Consider the following 24,758-nt stretch of genomic DNA (forward strand, 5'->3'; position numbering starts at 1 on the left):
TTTCACCAAAAATGGTTTGATTGGATCAGGTTACTTTACGCCGATTTCCTACCACTTTTGGCCAATCGCAACGATGTGGATGAGTGATGAAATTGATGAAGGGACAGTTGCAAGAACTTCCATGCCCAGGCTGGGATTCGAATACAGGACCCCTGGTGTCGTAGCATGCTGTGCTAACCCCTCGGGCAAGGAGGTCGCCACCTTGAAAATAGCACTTCAAATGAAAAATATTCCAATGACAGATATGTATGTATGTATGTATGTGTGTGTGTGCATGTGTAAGAGAGAGGGAGAAGGTTTTCTGACAAGGGTTAGGTGGGAGAACAGCATATGCTGAATCTCGCCCGCCGACCAAAGATATATCACTATTATTATAAAATTGAAATGAAACCATGGGCACACCAGTAACTGGTATTTTATAGTGCACTTGTGTGTGTATGCACATACACTGCGAGCCTAAAAGAAACAGATAAAAAGGTTTATAAATCGGAAAACTGTTTGTTTTATCAGTTAGCATTTACTGCAGTTTTGTCAAAAAAAGTCTTCAAGTTTACGACCACCACTTTTAGATTGTTTTAATGACGTCAGCATCACGTGAGCGCCCTTGACGTCAGTCGAACAATATGGCCGCTAACCAGTTAGAAAAGGCTTTCTGTGTGCTTGAATTTGCACAAACAAATTCTGTTAGTGTCGTTCAGCGTTGTTTAAGAACCTGGTATGGCAAACAACCATCCTCAAGGCAGTCCATCTACGATTGGAGCAAGGAATTTGAGGAAAGTGGTTGTCTGTCGTGTTTGGGGAGAACTGGACTATGGCATTGATAACGGCCTTGTTACAAAATGGCCATGTAAACTTCAGGACTTACTCTTCCAACCATGTTAGTATTTCAGCCATGTTATTAAAACTGTTGTTTCCGTAAAACTTTGAAATTGTCTATATCTTTTAGGCTCACCCTGTATAATAAACATGTTTGTAAGTTACCATGTGTCCGTTGCAAGATTTTTTTAAAAATTGAAGCATTTGATTCCCGAATAAACGTACAATTCATACATTAGCGCAACTGTATGACTTTTTTAAATTTCGAAATACCTGCAACTTAAGCCATTGCAGACTTGTTCTTTAGCTTTTACTTCTGCGCCATCACCGAAACTTTTAACATTGTACATCATTTTCTCGAGGCTCTTATCCCCCCACCCCCTTTTGTTCCCGGAGGGTGTTGGGTGAACAAATTAACCTGTCACTGGGCCCACGCAAAACTTCCCCCTAAAATACAGTCCAGAGCATACGATCAAGCAAAGTAGGCGGGAGCCACCTCGTCCCAAGGTCCCCCGAGGAAGCGTCTTGCAAAGCATTAAGACCAGGCTGTGTAATTAAGTTCCCTCTGAACACCTGTAAAGCAGGACAAAGTTCCGCACTATCGCGAAAACGGAAGGCGCCCCCCAAGAAAGTTGCGGACCAACATGTTTAGTAAGGGAGGATCGTGCAACATCTGCAAAATTACGATTCTTAATTTAGAGGTGGATGTGGCGTGATCAACACCACGCTCTGGCCGCCATCGACGGTCTATAAACAGATAAATAATGTGGAATATGTTCAGGAGTCCAAGGACGAAAAATATAATTATAATAATTGGTTTTATCACTTTATTATAAAATTGTTAATAAAAATTACTAATTATTATTAACCAATTTACAATTAATAAAATAATTCTACACAATTGTACAGTCATCGGCAATAAAAATGGGACACATAGATCCTGAATATATTCGCTTCCCTCAAGGCGTTGTGTGTGTTGTTGGTATAAGTTTTCAGTGAAAATTTAATATTAAAATCCACTAATCGCTGTAGAACGATATATACACACACCGGGTGTTTCATAAATAATTGAGGGGTTACAAAAATGCATTGCAAGTAAACTATTGATCTTATGTTAATGAAACCAGTCCAGAATGATCGAGGAACGCAAACAGCTTGTGCGTGTATGTTTTGTTAAGCTAAGAGTTCACATCTCTGCCGCTAGGCGACACTCGAATCACCCACATCACTCGCAGTATTTCGTTCAATGTTTTGGTCTCCAAGATCACCGGACCTTACACCGTGAGACTTCTTTTTCTGGAGTATTCAAAGACAGGGTATTCGTCTCACCGATGGACACTATCGACAGGACCATGTTGGTGCGAGTGTGGCAAGAACTAGACTATCGTGTCGATGTGTGCTGTGTCACCCGTTCAGGACTGGTTTATTTTTTTCGTAAGTTCAATACTTTACTTGCAATACATTTTTGTAACTCCTCAAGTACTTATGAAACACCCGGTATTATATTCTCGCCCCAGGTTCTTATCGTCTCTTGAAATATCTCATGGCTCGGTTCGGTGGCCGAGAGCTTACTGTGGTGGTCGACCTCGTCACAGAACTTACAGAGTTCCGGCCTGGGCATGCAAGCGCCCCTTCATCAATCTAATCTCGTCAACAATCGTCGCCATTGGCCAAAAGTGGAAGAAATGCGACACTAAATAACAAAAATAACAAATATATGATGCAGTGCAACTCTGTTACAACACGCACTGGATTCGAAAAATCTGAAACAGAATGAGGTGCTACAGTTAAAAAGCAAACGTGATCAACTAACGAAGTTCCATCCTCCTCTTTGGGCAGCTACTTTCCTCAGCGTTGTATTGAGATATGTCTTGAGTATGCCGCTTATGTATACTATAGTACTGGGTGATTTTTTAACCTGAATCATTTGAATATCTTGAAAAAAAAATCATCCTACAAAAAAATGTTCCAAATAAAAAGTTGATAGTTTGGAGGGGGAAGTTTAGTGGTGCAACAAAAGAACACCCCCTCCCCCTCTTGTAGGTGGGGCGGGGGGCAACTTTGAAATTTCAAATAGAAACCCCTATTTTTTATTACAGATTCGGATTTTACGGAAAAAAATACATAAGTTTTGTCTGAAACATTTATTTTTCGATTCGTGATAGATTGCGCTATAATCGACAAATTTTCATTTCTTGAATGTTTACACTTTAAAACCAATGTATTTCATTTCGCAATTCATTTAAATTCAAAAAATAAAAAATTCTCGTGCATGAACTTTGTACTAATTCTTGACAAATCTTTTGAGATTTCATTAAGCTGGTAATTCGCCTATTTACAACATTTAAAAGTTAGATTCGATATTTGTTTAATTTTTTTTATTGTTGTGTCAAAGATGCTTAACAAAGCTACAACAGAAAAATAAAAAAATAAAAAATAAAACAATGTCAAGAAACAGTTCATTTTTAGACTTTTCCTGTTAAATCATTGTTTGTTTATCATTGTTTTTTAGATCACAAGAATGCTCCGAGCGATTAATTTGACTAAGCTGTTGATACTTTTTAATATCAATGGATGTACAAGGGTTGATCAAATGAAAAGGTACGAAACGTCGTAACAACGGAATCGTTTATATAATACCGATGCCGCGATGGGAGAACGTAGCGTGATATGTAGGGGTGTGATTGGAGTCGCCACGCGGCATCGGAGCATGCAGGGGAACGCGCATGCGCAGGAGAGAGCAGAGGCTCCGATACAGAGCGCCGTCCAAGTGACGCGGCAGTGCGTGTTCGGACAGGATGGCGTTAACATTGGCAAATTCGACTGTTGAGGAGCAGCGAGGCGTTATCCGTTTTCTGACAGCGGAAGGTGTTAAACCGGCCGATATTTATCGCCGGATGGTGAACGTTTACGGGGAAGACTGTGTGTCTGGCAAATCAGTGAGGAAATGGAGTGCCCGTTTTTGTGCAGGCCGTGAGAGTTTGCTTGATGACCCGAGACCAGGCCAGACGAACACTGTCATCACGGCCGATCTCCTCGACAAGGTGGACGACCTAGTGTAAAGTGATCGACGTGTCACATTGCGAATGTTGGTGGTAAAGATGGATGTCAGCTTTGGAACAATGTGGACAATTATTCACGACAGGTTGCGTTATCGGAAGGTGTGTGCGCAGTGGGTTCCGAAGCATCTCACCGACCAGCAAAAGAACCTGCGTATGGGGCTAGCAATTCAACATCTGTGTCGTTATCAAGAAGACCCAGCTTTCCTGGAGCGGATCGTCACAGGTGATGAGAGCTGGTGCCATCACTACGAGCCAGAGACAAAGCGGGACAGCATGCAGTGGAAGCATTCCTCGTCACCTCCCCCTAAAAAGTTCAAAGCCGTGACGTCAGCAGGCAAGGTGTTGCTTACCGTGTTTTTCGATGTGCAAGGTCCGCTACTTGTGGAATTCCTTGAACACAGACGAACCATTAACTCTGATGTGTACTGTGAGACACTCCGCAGCTTACGCAGGTCCATCAAGAACAAATCGACCGGGGCTGCTCACGGAGGGTGTGGTTCTGCTCCATGATAACGCACGTCCACACGTCTCCAGGGTCACACACGCGGAACTGGCCAGGTTCAAGTGGGAGCAGCTAGACCATCCGCCCTACAGTCCGGACTTATACCCCTGTGACTTCCATGTGTTTGGTCCCCTGAAAAAGCATATCAAAGGAAAGCGCTTCACCTCGGACGATGAACTCAAGGACGCTGTGAAGGACTGGGTCGCATCACGGCGAAAGGAATTCTGGGAAAAAGGAATCATTTGGCTCGTTCATCAATGGGATCAATGTGCTCAGGCCTATGGAGGATACTTTGAATAAAGTATTCATTTACACCGACAGTGTCGTTTTGTACCTTTTCATTTGATCAACCCTTGTATTAACTGTAGAAGAGAAAATTGAAATGGTTCTCGTGTATGGAGAATCTGGCAGGAATCTCCGTCAAGCTGTCGTTGTTTATGCTCAGCGTTTTCCAGACAGGGTGCGTTCTTTCGTTTCGTTTCAACGTACAGTCAATCAATTTACTACTGAAGGAAGTGTTAAACCTAAACCAATGACCCGTCGAAGAACAGTTACTGGAAAAGAAAATGAAATTAATGTGTTAGCTGCTGTGGCCCATGATCCTCATGTCAGCTCGCGAAAAGTAGCTCGAAATTCCGGATTGTCCCAGAGCAGTGTTTTCAAGATTTTACAGCGTCATAAATATCATCCATATCATGTGTCATTGCATCAAGAACTTCATGGCGATGATTTTCAAAATCGAGTGACGTTTTGTCAGTGGGCACGTGAACAAATACAAATAAACCCAAATTTCTTTCGTCTGGTATTGTTCTCTGATGAGTCATCTTTCACAACCCACGGAACGGTCAATCGGCATAATATGCATTACTGGAGTGTCGAAAATCCACACTGGCTGCGCCAAGTTGAGCATCACCGTCCATGGACTGTAAACGTGTGGTGTGGAATTATTGATGACAAACTCATCAGTCCCTACTTCATTGATGGAAATTTGAATGGTCAACAGTACCGCGACATTCTTCAAAATGAACTGCCAATATTACTTGAAGATCTTAACCTGGAACTGAGACAGAACATGTGGTATCAGCAGGATGGATGTCCAGCGCACTATTCGAGAGCAGCACGTGAAGTACTCGACCGTGACTTCAATGGCCGATGGATCGGCAGAGCTGGTCCTGTAAATTGGCCTGCCAGATCACCGGATCTTACTTCACCAGATTTCTTTTTGTGGGGCTACGTAAAAGATAAAGTGTATCGAGAATTGCCAACTACTCGTGAAAATATGATAGAGCGAATCCAAAAACGCTTGTGCCATAATTGAACCAGAGGTACTTTTGAGTCGTGTCGGATCAATAAATGTATTGAAGTTGAAGGTCACCATTTTGAACACTTAATGTAATTGAGAAGTGAATGTGGTTTACTAGCAATCGATATATCTAGAGCTAAGAGTTGTCGAGTAATTTTGTATTTTCAAAATAAATTTATTTGTTTTACAACAATTTCAAGTCCTGGAAAAAAATGTTTTATTTTTTGAATTTAAATGAATTGCGAAATGAAATACATTGGTTTTAAAGTGTAAACATTCAAGAAATGAAAATTTGTCGATTATAGCGCCATCTATCACGAATCGAAAAAATTGTTTCAGACAAAACTTATGTATTTTTTTCCGTAAAATCCGAATCTGTAATAAAAAATAGGGGTTTCTATTTGAAATTTCAAAGTTGCCCCCCGCCCCACCTACAAGAGGGCGAGGGGTATTCTTTTGTTGCACCACTAAACTTCCCTCTCCAAACTATCAACTTTTTATTTGGAACATTTTTTTGTAGGATGATTTTTTTTCAAGATATTCAAATGATTCAGGTTAAAAAAATCACCCAGTATAGTCTCTTGCACTGAAGTATCAAATCTCATTTATTGAATTTTAAGAATACACTCATATTTCAGTACAGTTTTTTTCAGTGGCTTAAACAGTAAAAACCAATGTTCACGAAAGCGATCACTACGTCGAACAGTATTACTATTTATTGGACAGCAGAAGTACGCACACATACGAGGTAGATTCAAAAAGTTCCAGTAATAGCGCCATTGTAATTGGAAGATATATGGCAACCATGCTTCAACGAGCGACAATTTGCAACATTGTGCTCCTTTATGACAGCTGTATCTGGAGGGGGTCACTGTTCAATGAAAACGTGTCGGGTGTGTCTGACGGAATGACGTTGTGGGTACCACCTATTTATTTTGGAGTCGTTTGCAGATACAAACTTCTCGTGAACACTGGCAGTTTTGCACAAGAAGATCAGATCTTCCGCGGAATGTCGAAACAATTCAATTACGGTTGACACTCATAACGTCGCAACCGAATTGCGCACACTTTAGATCCAGAATTGCGCACAAATCTCACTGACCTGTTTTGCGCACAGATTTTGATCGAACGTTGCCACTTTTATAGCTTTGAAGTCTGTGCGCAAAACTGTTTTTTTCTTTAGACAAGAAGAGAGAAATTAGAAATAAAATACGTAGTAAATCTCTTCAGGATTAAATAAAAAATATAATTTGACCAGTAAATGTAGGAAGTCACGATACAATTTTCATACCAATTTACATAATACAGTAAGTCAGTATTGATATTTTCAAGATACAATTTTCATACCAATTTACCCAAACTCAAAACTTACGTTAGGTTAGGTTAGGGTACTGCACAACAAACACTTCTGTCAATCGAAGCTCGTGACCGTCGGTATACATACGGAGATACACCGACCATTACATTCTAGTCCACCAATCAGGTTCATCCTCTATGCCTATCTAATGCTACCCTTCCAGCAAAAACACGTGTAAGTCCACACACACACAAACACAACAGTAGTGAGAACGGCTTGAGAACATTTTACATCTGACAACATCGCCACATATGTGCGCAATCCTGTACATTGTGACAGCTGGTCAACGGCTTATCAGATACCACTGATAATACCGGAAAAGTGTGCGCAATCCGGCTGTAGCCACTCATGAAACCGCCACATGCGCTCTACAGATTGAACAACGTGCTCACATCGCCAGCTGTCACAATGTGTGGAGTTTCATTGTTGCGCTTTCCTTGGCTACCCCATCAAGGCGAAGCAATTTTTGGATACGTCCAGGTACCATTTCCACACATAACAATGTGCATGCAGAACAATATATGCCATGGATCGAGCCTCCGATCAACAAGACACAACCTTGAGAGACCGGCTGAGCCTTTCCACGCTCTTCCAGGGAAAGTGGAGCGGGACAAATGTGGACGATGACGTCGAAAACGGGAGGAAGAAGAAGGGTAAGAAGAGAAGAAGGGGAGAGGAGAACTTCCCCAGGGAGGACTCGCTGTTCTGCCGAATCTGCCACGACTCGAGCAGCAAAGAGACGCTGGAACAGCCTTGCAGGTGCAAAGGCACGATGGGTTTCATGCACATACGCTGCCTAGAACGGTGGTTGGAGGAGAGCAACACGAACTCGTGCGAGATATGCGGCTTCGAGTACATCACGGCGAAGGTCCAGAAGTACACCGCGCTTAGATCCATCCCTGTGTACTTCTCGACGCCGGAAACGGTTCTGACCGAGAGAAACCTATGCTGCGACACGTTCTCGTGCATGGTGTTGAGTCCGCTGGTCGTCCTGGGCTCGTACATGTGCGTCATCGCCTCGAGATACTTCCACGATCAGAAATCCGAGAAATTCGGTTCCGCCATGTGGACGGCCATCTCCCTCCTGGTGCTCATGGCCATCCTGATCTTCTCATACTATCTGTGGATGATCATGGCTCTGCGGCACCACGTGAGGAACTGGTACAGGTGGTACAAGAACCAATTCGAAATTCGGATCGTGGCGCGCCCGGACCTCTTGTCCGAGCATGGTAGCTCGAGTTCCTGGTTCCAAAGGACATTCAGGAGAAGTCCTAGTGTGTATTACGTTGATGCATCTATTTCAGCTTCGTGCCCGGCGATTGTACACGGGACAACATCCGATGTGGACCTAATCTCGATTACTAGGCAACGCGCAGGGAGTGATAGTGATGTTACTTCATCGAGGACAGATTGGGCTGCTAGATTAAACAGAATAACTTTCTATGAGGAAGTGAACGAAGTAGAGAATTACTTGGCACATCACTCAAGTCAGCGAGTTTTGAAATAGCCCAAACTCAAAAGCAAAAAATAGAGTATTAAATCGGTAAAGTATCACGATTTGGTTTGTTATTTATCGTAGTTTTTCTACCACTTTGGCTAACTGCGACGATGAGGATGATTGATGATATAAAACTGATGAGGAATACTCAAAAAGAACATCCATGCCCAGGCCAGGATTCCAACAGGACTCCTGACGTCGAAGCGCACTGTGCTAACCATTGCGCCACGAAGGTCTGAGGTAAAATATCACGAAAAAAAACTCAAATTGAAGAAAAGATTCTGTCGGGTTATCGACTTCTACCCTGAAGATGAGTGTGACGTCACTCTCGAAAGCTTTGAATCTTTTCCACAACTCACCTGGTCGATAGCCCGATAGAATCTTTACATCATTCGTCGCCAGGAAAGCTTCGAGACTTTTTTTCTACTTCAAAACGCAAATTATTATTCATAAATTCAAACTTACTTCTCTATTCCTTTTTTTTTCTAATTTTACTGGCTTTTCTGCATCTTTAGGTGAATTGTGACGATGATTCATTTGTTTTACTTCGTTTATCTAGCACTTAGGCTAATCGCGAAGATGGTATGGATGAGAGGACAATCGCAAACACGACCCCCACTGAGAGTCTCTTCAGACGCCAGAGCCTCGCAGTACAGGGTGCACTACGTAGAAGGGTGGTTGATATTTGAGTGTCTCGCAGAGGGTCACCCCTTATATCCTAATCTTGACGAAGCTCAACAGGCATGGCCATGCTAGGACTCAAACCTGGACCGTATGTGGTTAGATATTGAGTCCAGCATTTAAAATGTTTGGATACCAAGACGGCGTCAATCAACTCCAACGTACTTGTACAGTCTGGACACTTCTGGATTTTTAACAATACCATTGACACTCAATGAAATCGTTACAACTCATAAGTGTCCGTGGCTGTACAGTGGTATCCACTAGTATTACCGTGCAAATCGTCCATCACCATGTTCGTGCACTTTATTTGACCCAATAAGAGCTTCAAGAATTAAAAGAAAACTCAAAACAAGCTGTTGACAACTTCCGTAGCAGCATACACAACAATCCATCGCTTAACGCATAGCTAAGGTGCAAGAGAAAAATTAATGAAAATAGTCATGGACAATTTGCAGGGTAATACTAGTGGATCCCACTGTACATCAGGGTAGCTATGTCTTGTTGTTTACGATCATGATTCAACATGATGACGGTATCCAAGAAGGTTGGACAGTAGGGAAGTCAATAAATAGTGGTTCATACTCATGATGGGTGGATATAATTGGCGAGACAACAAGAAGTACTGGAATGTATGTTAAGGCCGGTCCACACGCCACGTCTTACAGTACGTCTTGCTTGCGCAGTTCAAAACTGTACAGGAAGAGATGTTGCAGTTCTGGCGCGTCCACACGCTACGTCTTGCTGTACATTTTTTCCTGTCCATCATGGAGGAAGTGCTACTCTGGTCAATTTTCGCAGTTTGTCTTCCCAAGAAAAGGCAAATTAAACATCTTAAGAGCACGAGGCGTTCAGCATGGTACAGGCATTAGCTACTGAAAATGCACCAATTTTCTCACGTGACGTAGTGCGTGGCGAGAAACATTGTGCTTATTTACTTATCACCATCTCCTCTTATAAATATGTGAATAAATAAACCTCCATTTTAAACGTTTAATATGATATTAGCACTACCTAAAATACTATTCCAATAGTTCACTAAGGTGTTTTCCTAATTCCATAGAATACAATGTTCAAAAATAAAAAGTTAACATAAATAACCTTTCTTGATGATTCTCTTATGAAAAATGTATTTACAATTCAGCTTGCTTAAAATATTTCCATTATAAATAATAAATTAATTACAATGTACAAGTTATTTATATTTTCATTACTTCGTGCCGCTCTTTTACCTCTTGGATTAATCGCGACGATGATAATGGATGACGAAGTGATTAAATGATGATGGTACGAACACGCACATGACTGTCGTTCGAACATGGGACATCTGGTTTTCTAGAACATTACTCAGACAGTATTGCCATGGACATAGGTAAGATACGTTTTCAAAACACACTTCCTACCTCGTTACCATTTGTTGTTTGGCTTATTTTACTTCGCTTTTCCGCTATTTTTGGCTAATTACGAAGATGGAGATGGGTAACGTATGATGGACACACAAACACCCATGCGCAGGTCGGGATTCAAACCTGGGATCTCTGGCGTCAGCGCGATGTGATAACCACTCCGCCACACACTAAATTTAGGCTAATCCGGGCTTGATCTATAATTGAACTCGGGGCCCCTTGATTACATGGCGACAGAGTTACCATGGTGTCATCGGTTCAATAAAATCAACATTCAATCTTATCGTTGCGATTAGCCTGGAAAGGCAGAAAATAATTCGTACTCTGATTGGTTTGTTCACTTTGGCCAACTCTTTTCGGTAATCAGTCCTCATGGAATTGATTTTCCTTACTACTGTACTTTTCGCTGAAGCGTCAACCTCTTTGTATTTTTTGTAATAAGCTTTCATCCTGATTCTTCTTGTCCTGGTCATTTAGTTCTTTCATTTTACTCACCACAAATACGGAAATTTCTTGTCGAGTTCATTGTACAAAAACGAATTTATCGAGAAAAAAAGAGAGCAACATTTTCGAATTCCGTTAATAGTGTTTCAGCACTATGGTAGAAGGGAATTGAGCAACAGGGGGACAAAAGACCAGTGTTGCCACAATATGAGGACACAATTTCCCTTTCCAATGGGCAAAATTTCCCTTTTTGGACCAATTTTTCCCTTCACCTACGCAAATTATATAATAATAATAATTAGTAGTAGTGGTAGTAGCAGCATTATTAGTGGTGGTGGTGGAAGCAGTAGTAGTACGTAGTTACGTATTCCGTTGAATTCGTTATTCGTTTGAATAAAAATTATTAAAAAAAAATAGATTTCGGTTTCCTCACTTCCTGACCAATGTCCCAGCTTTGAATCCTGGTCAAGAATCTATTTAATCGTTAATCCTCATCGTTACTATTTATCCAAAGATGCATAAAAGCAACGTACAACTTAAACGAGCAGAAACAAGTAGGAATACCAAAAAAGGAAAAAAGAACATAAGAATGTGGATATGAATTCAAAATTAACATAAACTGTAATAATGTAGTCAGATGACCTTAAAATTTCCCTGCAATTGTGGTATTTTGCATCGAAATTTCCTTTTCCCTTTTGACTAAAATTTCTGTCCGAATTTCCCTGCAAAAGTGGAAATTTCCCTTCATGTGGCAACACTGCAAAAGACTGAGAGGAGCGTCCACACGAACAGACTTGTTTGCGCAGATGTTTGAGATTTGCGCAGACATCTATGCTCTTGGGCACAGTCTTTGGTTGACAATTTCCGCAAGTGCGCAGTTCTAAATTTTCGGTCTACAAGCTACGTCTTGCATGCGCAAGCAAGATGTACGTTAAAGGCCGTTCCACACGCTACGTCTTACAGTACGCCTTGCTTGCGCAGTTCGAAACTGTACAGGAAGAGATGTTGCAGTTCTGGCGCGTCCACACGCTACGTCTTGCTGTACGTCTTTTCCTATTCAGTTCCGCGGCGAAGGAAGTGCTACTCTGGTCAATTTTCACGGTACGTCCTCCCCGCGTTATGCTGCACATTCTCTCTTATGAAAATTTCACAGTTCGTCTTCCAAAAAGAAGGCAAATTGAACGTCTTAAGAGCACGAGACGTTCAACATGGTACAGGCACTGACTACCGAAAATGCACCAATTTTCTCACGTGACGTTACTTCGTGAATCGCGTGGTGAGAAACATTGTGCTTATTTACTTATCACTAGGGCTCGGAAGTTGAGGAAATGCCCTTTCTTTTTCCCTAGTGTCCGAAGACGAGGCCTAACATAATATATGTTCATTTTGGGTCATTGTAGGTCAAGAAAAGCTGGGTTTTATTTGTCCTTTTTTGCCTTTTTCGGCGTTTTTTGGCTTGTTGGTCCTTTCTTTAGCCTTTTTTTGCAACTTCACCTTCTTTCGACTGCGTTTTTACTGCCCATTCTCAATTCGAATCATCATCAGTTCATCACCTCTTAAACATCCTTTCTGTAGTATATATATATATATATATATATATATATATATATATATATATATATATATATGTACCTCGGATGCACTATAAGCAGTGACATGAGCTGCAACCAAGAAGTGAAAATGAGAATCGCAATAGCAAAAGAAGCTTTCAATAGAAGAAAAAATGTTTTTTGTGGACCCATGGACATAGGTCTAAGGAAGAGATTAGTGAAATGTTTTGTGTGGAGTGTAGCACTATATGGTGCAGAAACCTGGACGTTGAGAAGAAATGAAGAGAAACGACTCGAAGCTTTTGAAATGTGGACATGGCGAAAAATGGAGCGTGTAAAATGGACGGACAAGGTAAGAAACGAAGCCGTACTGAAGAGAGTTGGTGAAAAAAGATCTATACTGGAGACCATCAAGAGGAGGAAAAGAAACTGGTTAGGACACTGTCTAAGAAGAAACTGCCTGCTAAGAGATGCCTTGGAGGGAATGGTTGAAGGAAGAAAAGTCCGTGGAAGAAAGAGATATCAGCTTATGGATGATATTAAATTAACTGGGTCGTATGCTATTACGAAGCGTAAGGCAGAGAACAGGGAAAGCTGGAGATTGCAGTGAAAAACCTGCCAATTAGGCAGAAAACAATGAATGAATGAATATATATATATATATATATATTTACCAAACTGAGGTAAGGTTTCCGAAGTCCTACTTCTGTAACCCTACTGTGGTTAGGCCAAATATGATTCTTCAAATATGATTTTTCAAATTATGTTAATCTAAAAAATATATAATGTCTGAAAGAAGATGCATTTCATTCATATTGTTTTTTCGCACTGTGTATTCCATACCACCAGAATTTTGTATTTTTTATGCATTAAATATGTAATTAAAACTGAAGTTATTAATTAGTTTGGATAACATTTATACGTCCCTTTTTCAGTTTTTAGGTCCTTTTTTGATATTTTTAGGTATTTTTATAGGTCTTTTTTTTGGCAATTTATATGTCTTCAACTTCCGAGCCGTACTTATCACCTATGTCCTCTTATAAATATGTAAATAAATAAATATTGTAAACATATAATGTTATATTAGCACTACGTAAAAGACTCTTCCAATAGTTCACTACGATTATTCCAAATTTCGTAGAATACTTTACAATGTCGAAAAATCAAAAGTTAACATAAATACCCTTTTTGATGATTCTACCTTAAGAAAAATGTATTTACAATTCAGCTTGCTTAAAAATATTTCTATTATAAATAATAAATTAATTACAATATATTTGCACTACTTTATGCCGCTCTCTTACCTCTTGGATTAATCGCGACGGTGAGAATGGATGACGAAGTGATTAAATGGTGATAGGACGAGCACAGTGTGACATACGCATATGACCATGGTTCGAACTTGGGACTTCTGTCTTTCTAGCGCGTTACGCTAACAATATTGCCACGGAGTAGGTTATTAAAACACACCTTTTGCAGGGTTGAAAAAAATACCACCTTCTTACCATTTGTGGTAGAACGAAGTGATTGGTTTGTTCACTTTGGCCAACTCTTTTCGGTAAACAGTCCTTACTACTGTATTTCAGTTCGCTGAAGCATCAACCTCTCTGTATTCTTGTATTAAGCTCTCATAGGCCTGATTCTTCTTGTCCTGGTCACTGTAGTTCTTTGATTTTACTCGCTACAAACACGCAAATTTATTGTCGAGTTCAATGAAATCAACTAAAATGTCGCGTGAACACTGACGAAGATTAGTCATCGTTGTAGAAAAACGAATTTATCAAGAAAAAAAAAGAGCAACATTTTCGAATTCCGTGTTTCCTCCCAAACGAAAAGCTTTTCGGATCAAACTTTAAATTATATTCCCGAATAACTCCCCCTCCCCTCCTCTCTCCCAGCTTAGAGCAGACTTGCAGTACAGGCATGCATCATTCAAAATATTATATTTTAAAAAAAAATACTTAAAATAACATTCCACGAGAAATTCGGGGCAAATGAACTAAATATTTTTTTGTTGGAAAAATACTCTTTTCTTAGAAATAAATTGCCTAATGATTAAAATATGTTGTTGTTTTAAGTCCACTTTATGCACAGTAAGGCTAATCGGGACTGGGCCTACAGTTTAAAGTGGGATCCGAACCTTCACTGGGAATGATTAAAATATGTACGAGTATAATTACTATTTTTTTATATTTCTTGGTTCACTTTCATACATACTATCCTCGTCTCCATGCCTCTCACCTAAAATTAACTATTTTTAATTTTTCTTCCATCATTCACGGCATATGGCGTGCCTATTTGATGAAGGGGCTAATTATTTTCATATTAGGGAATAAATGAAATGTACGAGTTCAATTGCTGAGCAGTTTCTTCATTATAATGGAGATGCTACAGAGGGGGGCTCAAGACATGTTATATTTCGGCTGTAATAAACGTAATTGCGCCCTCTGTACAAAATATTCCTGTCTCCTTCCGAATAATAGCGAACAGTCAAGAAAAGAAACAAAAATCAGTTTCTGTAAATATATAAACTTATAGATTATTAAATATTATTATGAAATCATATCACGGAATTTATTATTATAATTATTTTACAATTGCTGTTCGAAGAACTGTAAACCCATAAAAAAAAAGATTGAGTGTCGAAACACTGGAATGTTTCGATTTGAATTTCTTGCAGAATAAAAATAGTTCATTGGAGTGAACTACATCAATGTTTACTTTCATTTTGACGAACGAAAAAAGGTTTCTAGATTTTATTCACAGTTAGGCTACTAGGGACTGGACCTACAGTTTAAAGTGGGATCCGAACCACTATATGCCTCCGTCGGTTATTGAACGAAAACAATTAATGTTTACTGAAATAGAAATACGAAAATTATATATTGTTTTAACTGTATAATAATCAAATGTTTGTGCGCGTATCTTCATTTATTTTTATGTCGCTTGTCTGCCTCATAAAATGATGAGGTGAAACCCAGGAAATCTGACGTCGTAGCGCGCTGTGCTAACCACTTTGCCACGGAGGTCGAAAACGAAAGAAGGAAGTACGATTTTTTTTTCTTCGAAAAACATTTTTTTTTCGAAAATAGCCATTTCTACCTAGAACCTTCCGTGGTGACTTATTTTCTTTTAAAACTTCCACGAAATTGCTGTGTAACTTTCGTGTTCCTCCAACTCCCCCTTTCTTTGCATGATTGTGATAAAATGAAAGTGAAATTTGAGATGTCTTCTAACAGTTGTTGGCAGGGGGCGTGGTTACGCCAGACGGCGCCTTGATCAATCACCCTGCCGTAATTATCGGAGTTCACCTTTCAACAGGTTTCAGTCCCATGGGAAAGGGAACGGGTGGGAGGGAGGGGGAGGGGGATATGTGCGAAGAACATAACGCGAGGGAATGACCTTGCCATGCCGGGCAAATGCATAATAGATAACCCGAATGCACTCTTCAGGTAGCCAATCGCGTCAGTATTAGATTAGGCTGCTCCCAGGTGGGGCTACGGCATGCAAAATAAAATATGAAGTCATTACGGGTCCGGGCCGGGTCCGCCTGGGACAACACGAAATTGATGTCTCAAAACAGCGCGAAATCTCAAAGCTCATTTCCCCTCCAGTTTGAAAATCTTGAGATTTATGCAAAGCAAGTAAATGCATTTCGGGAACAGAGAGCGAGCGAGGTGAAAGGAGGGAAACTGCTTGCCTGGAAAAGAAGCCTGTCCCCCACCCGTGCATATGTAAACCCCAATCCCTTCAGTCATTAATGGCCTCCCAGGGGCCCCCTTGAGATCTGCTCTGCTTAACTTTAATGTGCTGGGAGTTGCCCGGGTCCCCAGTCTCGGGGATTAAGCTCTCCGCTGCACTTCATCCGGGGCGCCCCCTTTGGGGGTTCTTCTAGCGACTCGAGAAACATTTCACGAGGAAGATTTAGGTTCCCCAGCTTTCCAGAAAGGGATAAAATATTGTGATTCCGTCATATTTATATGTTGCTTCCGACCCAGGCATGGGAATAAAACCGTCACCAGAGGAAAGCGCGACGAAAAAAGGGGTGGGCTTGAGTGTAAGCAGTATGAAGTAAGACGAAAAAGGAGTTTTAAGATCTTCCTCCTCCGACGGCCTTTTCCCTCCCCCAAAGGGACGACTTCATTTCGAGCTGATGAATGGGAGGTTGGTGGTGCTGCCGCCAGATGTCAGCTTTGAGACTCCGGCCTCCCTTCCTCTCTCTCTTCCCCCGGTGCTCACCTCTCTTGAGGGAACCCTGATGGATGGGGAAAGGTAATCCGGCATCCAAATGATTTGCCGGCCCAAATTCAGAAGGGACCGTGCTCCTGAAGGTTGCTCAGGTATCTTGGGAATACCACAAGAGAGGTTAAGTTCGAAGAAAAAGAAACGCTACATCGCCAACAACTGTTTCCATAAAACAATTTTTTGGTGATCGGATCGTACACTGCAAGATTTCCTTTTGTACGTCTCAAGCAGGCACATAACTAAATGTATATCATGCGAGGGTCCTTTCACGTTAACAGTTTCGTATATAATAATAATGACATTTATAAATCTTATTAATAATACTGTTTATTATATTTCATGGCTTAAGATTCCAAGATAGCGAAAAATAGAGACAACGCCGTGCATTCATTCTTATTGCTAACTTGCTTGATTACCCGGCGTTGCCCGGGCATTTATTTATCCCAATCTTGTATTAGACAGGAAAATAATGAATTCTAACTATAGTATAAAATGTAATGTGATGTGATGTGAATGTCGCCAATTAGCTTAGAGACTCCGAAAACTATGGATTCGACACTAATCTAGGTCATTTGTGGCATTTTATTTTTCGCCCCCCATGCCGATAGGTGATGAAACGCATTGGGAGTGTCACGAAAACTATGGATTCCACACTATACCGCATTTGTTGCAACCTGTCCCGTTTCCCGCGCTAGCGATCGCTCGACAGTTTCTGTGCCAATGAGAAACGAGGAAAAAGTCGTCTGCTGGGCAGCGAGGAAGGAATGGAAGCCAGAAGAGAGGCGATTACGCAATCGCTGTTGCCACGTTGGGGTCTAACTCTCATGTGTTTTGTTTGTGTCTGCAAGAAGCTTGTTTTGTAAGCGTGGTGCTGATTAGTGTGATGTTTCATTTGTGCATTCCCGCGTATCTTATGCGCAGCCTGGCTTCAGCTTTACCCAACGCGGGGTTCATTCTACAGCGGCAACGCCGCGTGATGTCTCCTAGAAATGTCAACGACCGGCAACCGTGGGAAATGGGTTTTAGCAACACAGCCTGAATGTTAGACAACCCGAGAAACACTATCGTTGTGCGGGATTGCATAGTCACGGATGTCTGTGTGTGGAATTTAATATCTGTCGTTTTCAATTATTTTTACGTCACCCCATCCCATCCCACCCCACCCCTATAGGTGCCAAGGGGGTCTTACCACCAAAGTATGGTCATCCTACAGATAGATGGGTGAGGAGTGGAAAAGGGGCAGGGGGGAAGGTTGCGGTTTTTAAAGATCCAGCGAGGAAGCATAGAGGGGTTCCTACAATCAGTGGCGCCAACCCCAACAAAATGGTACTAAACGTAGCACAGTTTGATCTTCGTTAGCCCCTAGCATCCTGCTTTTGGCATAATGGTCAAATTTAGCATAATCAGCAAACGCGATTCCCTGGGAGAGAGAAATCGAATTCAAAGGAATAGGTTTTCAGGAAATAGAAATAAAATTACGCCCAAATTTTATTTATACTTCACCAGCGGACTTGTTTCAAATAAAAGGGAGTACGCATACACAGCGACGAGCTTTTTTTACAACCATGAGACGATCCGTCCTATATATTTTCTTTATCCTGTCGATGTTGTTCTTGAGGAGATTTTACGGCAGTAAATCTATAGATGGTTGGGTAAAGACACAATTTTCTCAAGCCGTTTCAAGTTCTATGCTGAACCAATTTCGTTTTGTGTAGTGAATACAGTGGCGTGCCCAGGGGGGGGGTTGGTGGGGGTTAAAACCCCCCCATTGGTTTCGTAATTTAAAAAAATTCAAAACAGAAATACATTTTATTTCATAAATCGCCAATATTGTAAAATGTTTACATTTGGCAATGAGAAATGTATTTGCTTCTTCAATTACTTTTGATAATATTGGAGTTGAGTTACAGCAATGCACAAGCATTCATTCATTCCTTAGTCACTGAAAAGAAAGGAGAATTTCCTTCTCAGTATGGTCAAGAAAAGAGCCGTAACCCTTGGAATGCGAACTGAAGGAATCCCTCCTCCCCTTTCTTTCACCCACGATGGCCCTCTTAGGAGAATGACCCTCCCTTTCCTGTTACGACAGTGCTGCTAACTTTCCTTTCCTTTTTTTCCCCTTGTTATACCATTTATGCCAGCAGAGCAAAGTTCTGTGAGATTTGAATCACTACAATTAGTAGGCAAAGTAAGTCGAAATCTTATTTCGCACCTGGATGCATATTTATTTCAAAATATCAATAATTATAATAATAATAATAATAATTGTTGCAGGCAGTAGCGAAGCATGGTTTTACGAAGGAGGCAAGCGATGTTTTGTACAATAGCATGCCGGGAGGAAGGGAGGGGTGAAGGATGCAACAATAGCCCAACTGGCCCAGTCAGTTCATAAACAAAATAAAAGCAATTAATATGCCAAAATATTATACGTTTTACTCTTGTAAAAAGGTAAAGGTAAAGTGTTCCCCTGTGCTTAGCACCACGCCATGAAGGCGTATAGGGGGTGTGGGGGTAACTCTTGTGCTCTTTACAAATTAGATATTTTTTTCTCAACCAATTTCCAGCCTTCAGTTTATTGAATTTTCTTGTAACATGTGTGAAAGATCTCACTTGAATTTGTGCGTAAATAATTTAGCAGTTGCCAACACTACTGACACTGACACTACTGGTTGCTGTCAACACTGGTGACGTAATTTGAGCTGGACCAAGCTGGATGCATGGTTCAGACATTCGACCGCCCGGTATCTTTGTCCCAAGTCCTGGTGTTCACTGGGGTTGTAGCGAGTTGCAGTCTGCAAGGTAGCAAGTCGAAGTGGTCGTGTTGTGTGTTACGTTTCTGCGTGTGTAATAGATTTTTGACGTGGAACTAAAGATGGATAGAGAAAAGAGGAGAAATACGTATTAGATTATTTCCAAAAGAAACAAAAAAGTGGAAGTTGAAGCTTCACCTTCCACAAATAGAACGTCAGAAATGGTCGATTTAAGTTCAGAGGAATTCCATCCGAATTGCGAGAGTGAAACGTGCGAACTTTCAGACTCTTGATATTCAACAAGAAGGCATAACAGAAGATATTGCAAACCTTGTTGCAAAATTATGTCAAGGAACTGTCGAGGTAAGTGCCGTTCATTATTTGATAGCAGATATATCCATAGGCGGATTTAGAATTGTTTTTCTGGGAGGCCACAGCATGTGCTGTAAGCATACAATCGTGTGTGTGCAGGGAAGGGGGGGGGGGTGCCCGCGTGTGTATGTCTGGAAGACGTGTGTAGGATGTCACCCTATTTCAACAATAAACTTTCGCAGGGCGAGAGAACATGAAGATGAACAAGTTCCCTCAATGATTTCAGGGGCCTCACCGATGGTGGTGTAATCAAAGAGGTCCTGGGTTTGATCCCCTGTGAAGGTGCATTGCACAGTGGTACGTATCCCGATTTAAACTTTAAGTCCAGTCCCTATTAACGTATCTGAATATAAAATGGACTTTACAATCATTTACTTTTTGTTTTGTTCACGAACCCTCGAAAAACGATATTACCTATCTTATAGATCCACCAAGGCATTTGAAACCCTGGCGTCGGAGCAGTGGCACGTATTTTCCGAGGTCCCAGAAAGCTTGGTGCTACTATACAATGTATATGTATGCAACCACATTATAAAATCACGGTTGCCATGGAGAGTTTTATTATTTTGTAGGAAAGGGATAAAATTTGTATTACGACACGGGATAGACTAGATAGGCATCCTATTAACTGTAAATATTCCTTACAAATCTTCTGAATATTTCTCTTGTACAAACGCAACAAATACAATAAGTAATATGTGTGTGCAGTAATAAATTCATTTTCTGAAAGCATCTTTTCTGGCATCAGTGGTCGAAGTAGGGGATGCTGCCTCCAGTTAAGAAAGTTTCACAAATCATACCCCCAATTAGAATAATTTGCATATTGAGCATCCTCCACCTACTGTATTGTCTCCATGTTGATCCATACAAGGATGTACCCCCTCGTATCTCCAAAATCGATCAAATATCCCCTCCCTTTTCGGCTACGAATTTCTATTTCGAGCACTGTGTGGCAAGATTTTGTCGGGCTCAGTGACAGATCCTGTGGTGCGGTACTGGGCTTCGGAGGGGAAGGGGGGAGTGGCCCCTTCAACGGTTGGTTTCGCAGTTCCATAACGTTAACATTATACAAAATTCCTCTCCATAGACCTAATATGAAAATGAATATGACACATTAATGACACTGTAGTAGAAAATGTTAATTACTGAAGGGGTTCGTATTTGTTTGTCGACTGTCAAACAAATGTTTTGACCAATAATATAATAATACAATGCCAAAAATGTACACAATATTTAGCAAAATAATCTCCACAACAAGTACAATGTTCATTAAATTGATGTTTTAAATCCACTTTATGCACAGTGAGGCTAATCGGGACTGAACCGAAAGTTTAAAGTGAGATCCGAACCACTATGTGCCTCCACCGGGTATCGAACCCGGGACACCTTGATTACAAGGCGACGACGCTCCCACTGAAATGAGACTGTGGTATCGTCATCTTGCAGCAATGCAAACACGTCCAGTAAATTCTCTTGATACAATTGATATGTGCAGTGAAGCAATATTTCCCTGGGTAAACACGTTTGCGCATATTATGTACAATCCCGGTAACAACAACATCAAATGATAAATCATTCTCAACTTTGAGGCGGTTGAAGACCTATCTTCGACATACCATTTGCGAAGAAAGATTAAATGGGTTAGCTGCTCTGAACATTCACCGGGATATAAAAGTTACTTGTGACGACATACTGTCAGAACTCACACAGAAACCTCGATGCCTAAATTTCAGAATTTAAATTGTTGAACTGAGGTACCTTATTTATTACTGTCTTTAAGACATCAAGTAGTCTTAATCTCTTTAATGTTGTTACAATGTTGAGTGTACATATTTTTTGTTTAAAAATTATATTTGAGCAATTAAATATAAAATATTAATAATTTGGAAATATTCAAGCAGGTGCTTTTATATGATGCAATAAAAACATGAAGCATCCATAGCAAATACATTGATTGCGTTCATTGGGGTAAAATCCAAGTATATTAATTATCTAATTTATTACAAGAAATTTGAAATGTGAACTGGAAAATGTATTGGATTCATAACCCCCCCCTTACGAAAATCCTGGGCACGCGCCTGAGTGAATAATAAGTAACGCACGTTCAAAACTCGAAAAGTATATGCATAACTGACCTTAAAACTGCAGTTATACGAAAAAAAGTAATTAATAATAAATACTAGCACAATTTAGAAGCATTTAGCATAATTTCAGAGTTTAAGCAGCACTTTTTATAATCCTCAATTCACACGACAGGGAGAGGGGACAAAATCAAAATTCTTGCAAAATCTGAAATATCGCAAATACTATTTTCGTTGGATTTTATAGGTTCACATTAAAAAAAACTTCATGGTTCAAGGGGGCAAGGGCCCCTTGCCTTACCTTGTGCGTGGGCCTGCAGGTAACATTCTAAATGCAATAGATAGTACGAGCAATTTGTGCGACTGTAATTGAACGCATTTTTGAAACCTTCCTCAGTTTACCACAACTTCTTCCTACACTCTAAAAAAGCCACGAGTCGCCACTGGAACAAACAAACATACATACATACATACATACACACACACACACACACACACACATATCCATTTTTAAATATATAAAAAATAATATATAAAGATAGATTAAGGGAGCTAAAATTTGCATATAAAAATTGCTCCTATGAAGGAAAATAATGCCAAAACAGATAAGATAAAAAGGTTATTCTAACTGATGAATCGTGTGTATTAATTTTCGTACACGCTGTCAATGCAAAAACTGATTCATTCTAATCAAACCTTGTCAGTACGTAAGAACGGTGGTCAGAAAATGTATATTACATAACAAGTGACATGCAATAGTTTTGCTACAAAATTAAATTTTATTTTTAAAAACCTTATCTGATTTCAGTACTTGGTAACATTGGGGTGGGGGGGGTTAGGACCCCTTTGGATTTGAATGTTTGTTATTTTACGGCGCTTTTATGCCACTTCTGGCTAATCGCCACGATGAGAATGAATGATGAAGGTCACTGGCAAAGAACAGCCATGTCATGGTCGGGACTTGAACCCTGGAACTAGTGTCGAGATCGAAAGCGGAAAAAAAACTGAACGTAAAAAAAAACATCTATACATCCATCAAACAAAGGCATTGGATCACCTTTCCTAAAGCTACTCAGTTTTAGGGTACCACCAGCAGAGCTGAAAAAAAAAATACCCTCATCCAAGGGTCCTGTCCGGCCGGCCGTTTACGGGTATCTCAGAAACCACATAAGCTATAAAGACATAATTGGTGGACTCGTCGACCTAGTAGACCAACGGAGAAAATACGATGAGAGGCAAAACACTTCTCGATCAATTGGTCTTTCGTTTCTCGGAAACTAGCAAATGTGATTATCTAAAATTTTCTACAAACGAAGTCTTAGAAAATACTCGTTTCAAACCGGCATACTTTTTTATTATTATTATTATTAGCATGTCCGTCTGTCTGGAGAAGTGGTAAAACTATTGAAAACGCGCATATTTTATTGGAGAAGTGGTAAAACTATTGAAAACGCGCATATTTTATCTCCGAAGCCCAATCAAAAATCAGGAAATAATCGAATAGCAAATGTGACTGATGCTTCACTCTCAAATAACGACCGAAGGACTAAAAACGATAGTTTATGGCCGTCTTTACTTTAAACTATCTCCAGACTTCCGCGAAGATCCTTCCCCAACCACAGGGCACAGCCCGCTCGCTCAGCCCAACAGGATTGAGGAGGCGTGGCTTCCAGGCCGTGACGTATTTGATGATAGCTTTAGCACATGTCCGCTGGAAGACTCATGTCTTCGGTTTCTCCAGAGCTAGAACCTCGCAGCACTACCAACAATTGATGTAAAACTCCCTAACCAGCATGGAATTTTTCCAGGAACGGGAAATTTTGAAACCAAAGTATTACAGAAAAGGGTGGTATGCGAGAGAAATTGTCATCAGGGCCATGCGCAGCACAATTCCATTGAACACATGCAGACGTGAGAGGCGGTTGACCTCTTCAACCATCCACAGAAGATCAGGTCCGTAGATAGGGGGGGGCAGGTGGAGCAACTGCCCCCCCCTGGTGACTGCTTCACCCTCCTGTGAAAAATACAGAACACATTCCTACCTGGCATTGTCCCCCCTCCCCTCCGACCTTAGACAGAAGTCCATTCTAGGGGAAGCAAACATTGAAGTAAAAAACAAGACTAGGAGCAGGCGCGGAGCGTCCATGTAAGCCGTGTAAGCCGGGCTTACACTTTATTAATTCTAGTAAAATGTATGTAATTATATGGCAAAATTCGTAAATTCATCTCGGCCTGATACCAGTCTTCGAGATCCTGTTTGTTAGATTGCAACACTTCACACCAGATGGCACATGAGAACTCCCGCCTTTTGCTTGGGGAAAGTTGTAAGCCGTCTGAATGTTGCCTTACAAATTTCTGACCGCGAAGGAGCAGTGCCTACCGTCGCCCACCGTATCTGGAAGGAGAAGAACAGGGAATATAGGGAGAAGAGCGCGTCGAAACCCTAGGTGTGTAAACCTACGGGCAGAGGCTTACAGCAGCGTTGCAAACCTCATGTTTAGAAAAAGTGTTGTTCATGGACGTCCGCAGTATTTCTTTCCACCAGGGAGGATTAAGCAAAGTATTTTTTCAGGGGTTGGGGTAAACTAGGTATATTTCCCTTCTCAAAATATACTAATTCAATTTGAAGTTAACATTTTTCTGCAACGCCCTTACAATAATTAACAATTTGATGTGACTGAAATGAAATTA

General features: G+C 40.8%; 2 protein-coding genes across 2 annotated transcripts in view; one reads left to right on the forward strand and one right to left on the reverse strand.

The window, feature by feature from the left end:
- LOC146001495 (HEAT repeat-containing protein 3) overlaps window positions 1-24,758 on the reverse strand; it is a 98,818-nt gene that overhangs the window by 36,723 nt on the left and 37,337 nt on the right. The window lies entirely within an intron of this gene.
- Window positions 7,512-8,554, forward strand: LOC146001177 (E3 ubiquitin-protein ligase MARCHF3-like). Its single transcript, XM_083138469.1, has one exon. It carries the CDS (start codon window positions 7,567-7,569, stop codon window positions 8,545-8,547), a length of 981 nt encoding a protein of 326 aa, XP_082994595.1. The 5' UTR covers window positions 7,512-7,566; the 3' UTR covers window positions 8,548-8,554.

This window comes from Lepisma saccharinum, chromosome 17, assembly GCF_977018435.1.
Source record: "Lepisma saccharinum chromosome 17, izLepSacc3.1, whole genome shotgun sequence".
Classification (NCBI taxonomy): domain Eukaryota; kingdom Metazoa; phylum Arthropoda; class Insecta; order Zygentoma; family Lepismatidae; genus Lepisma; species Lepisma saccharinum.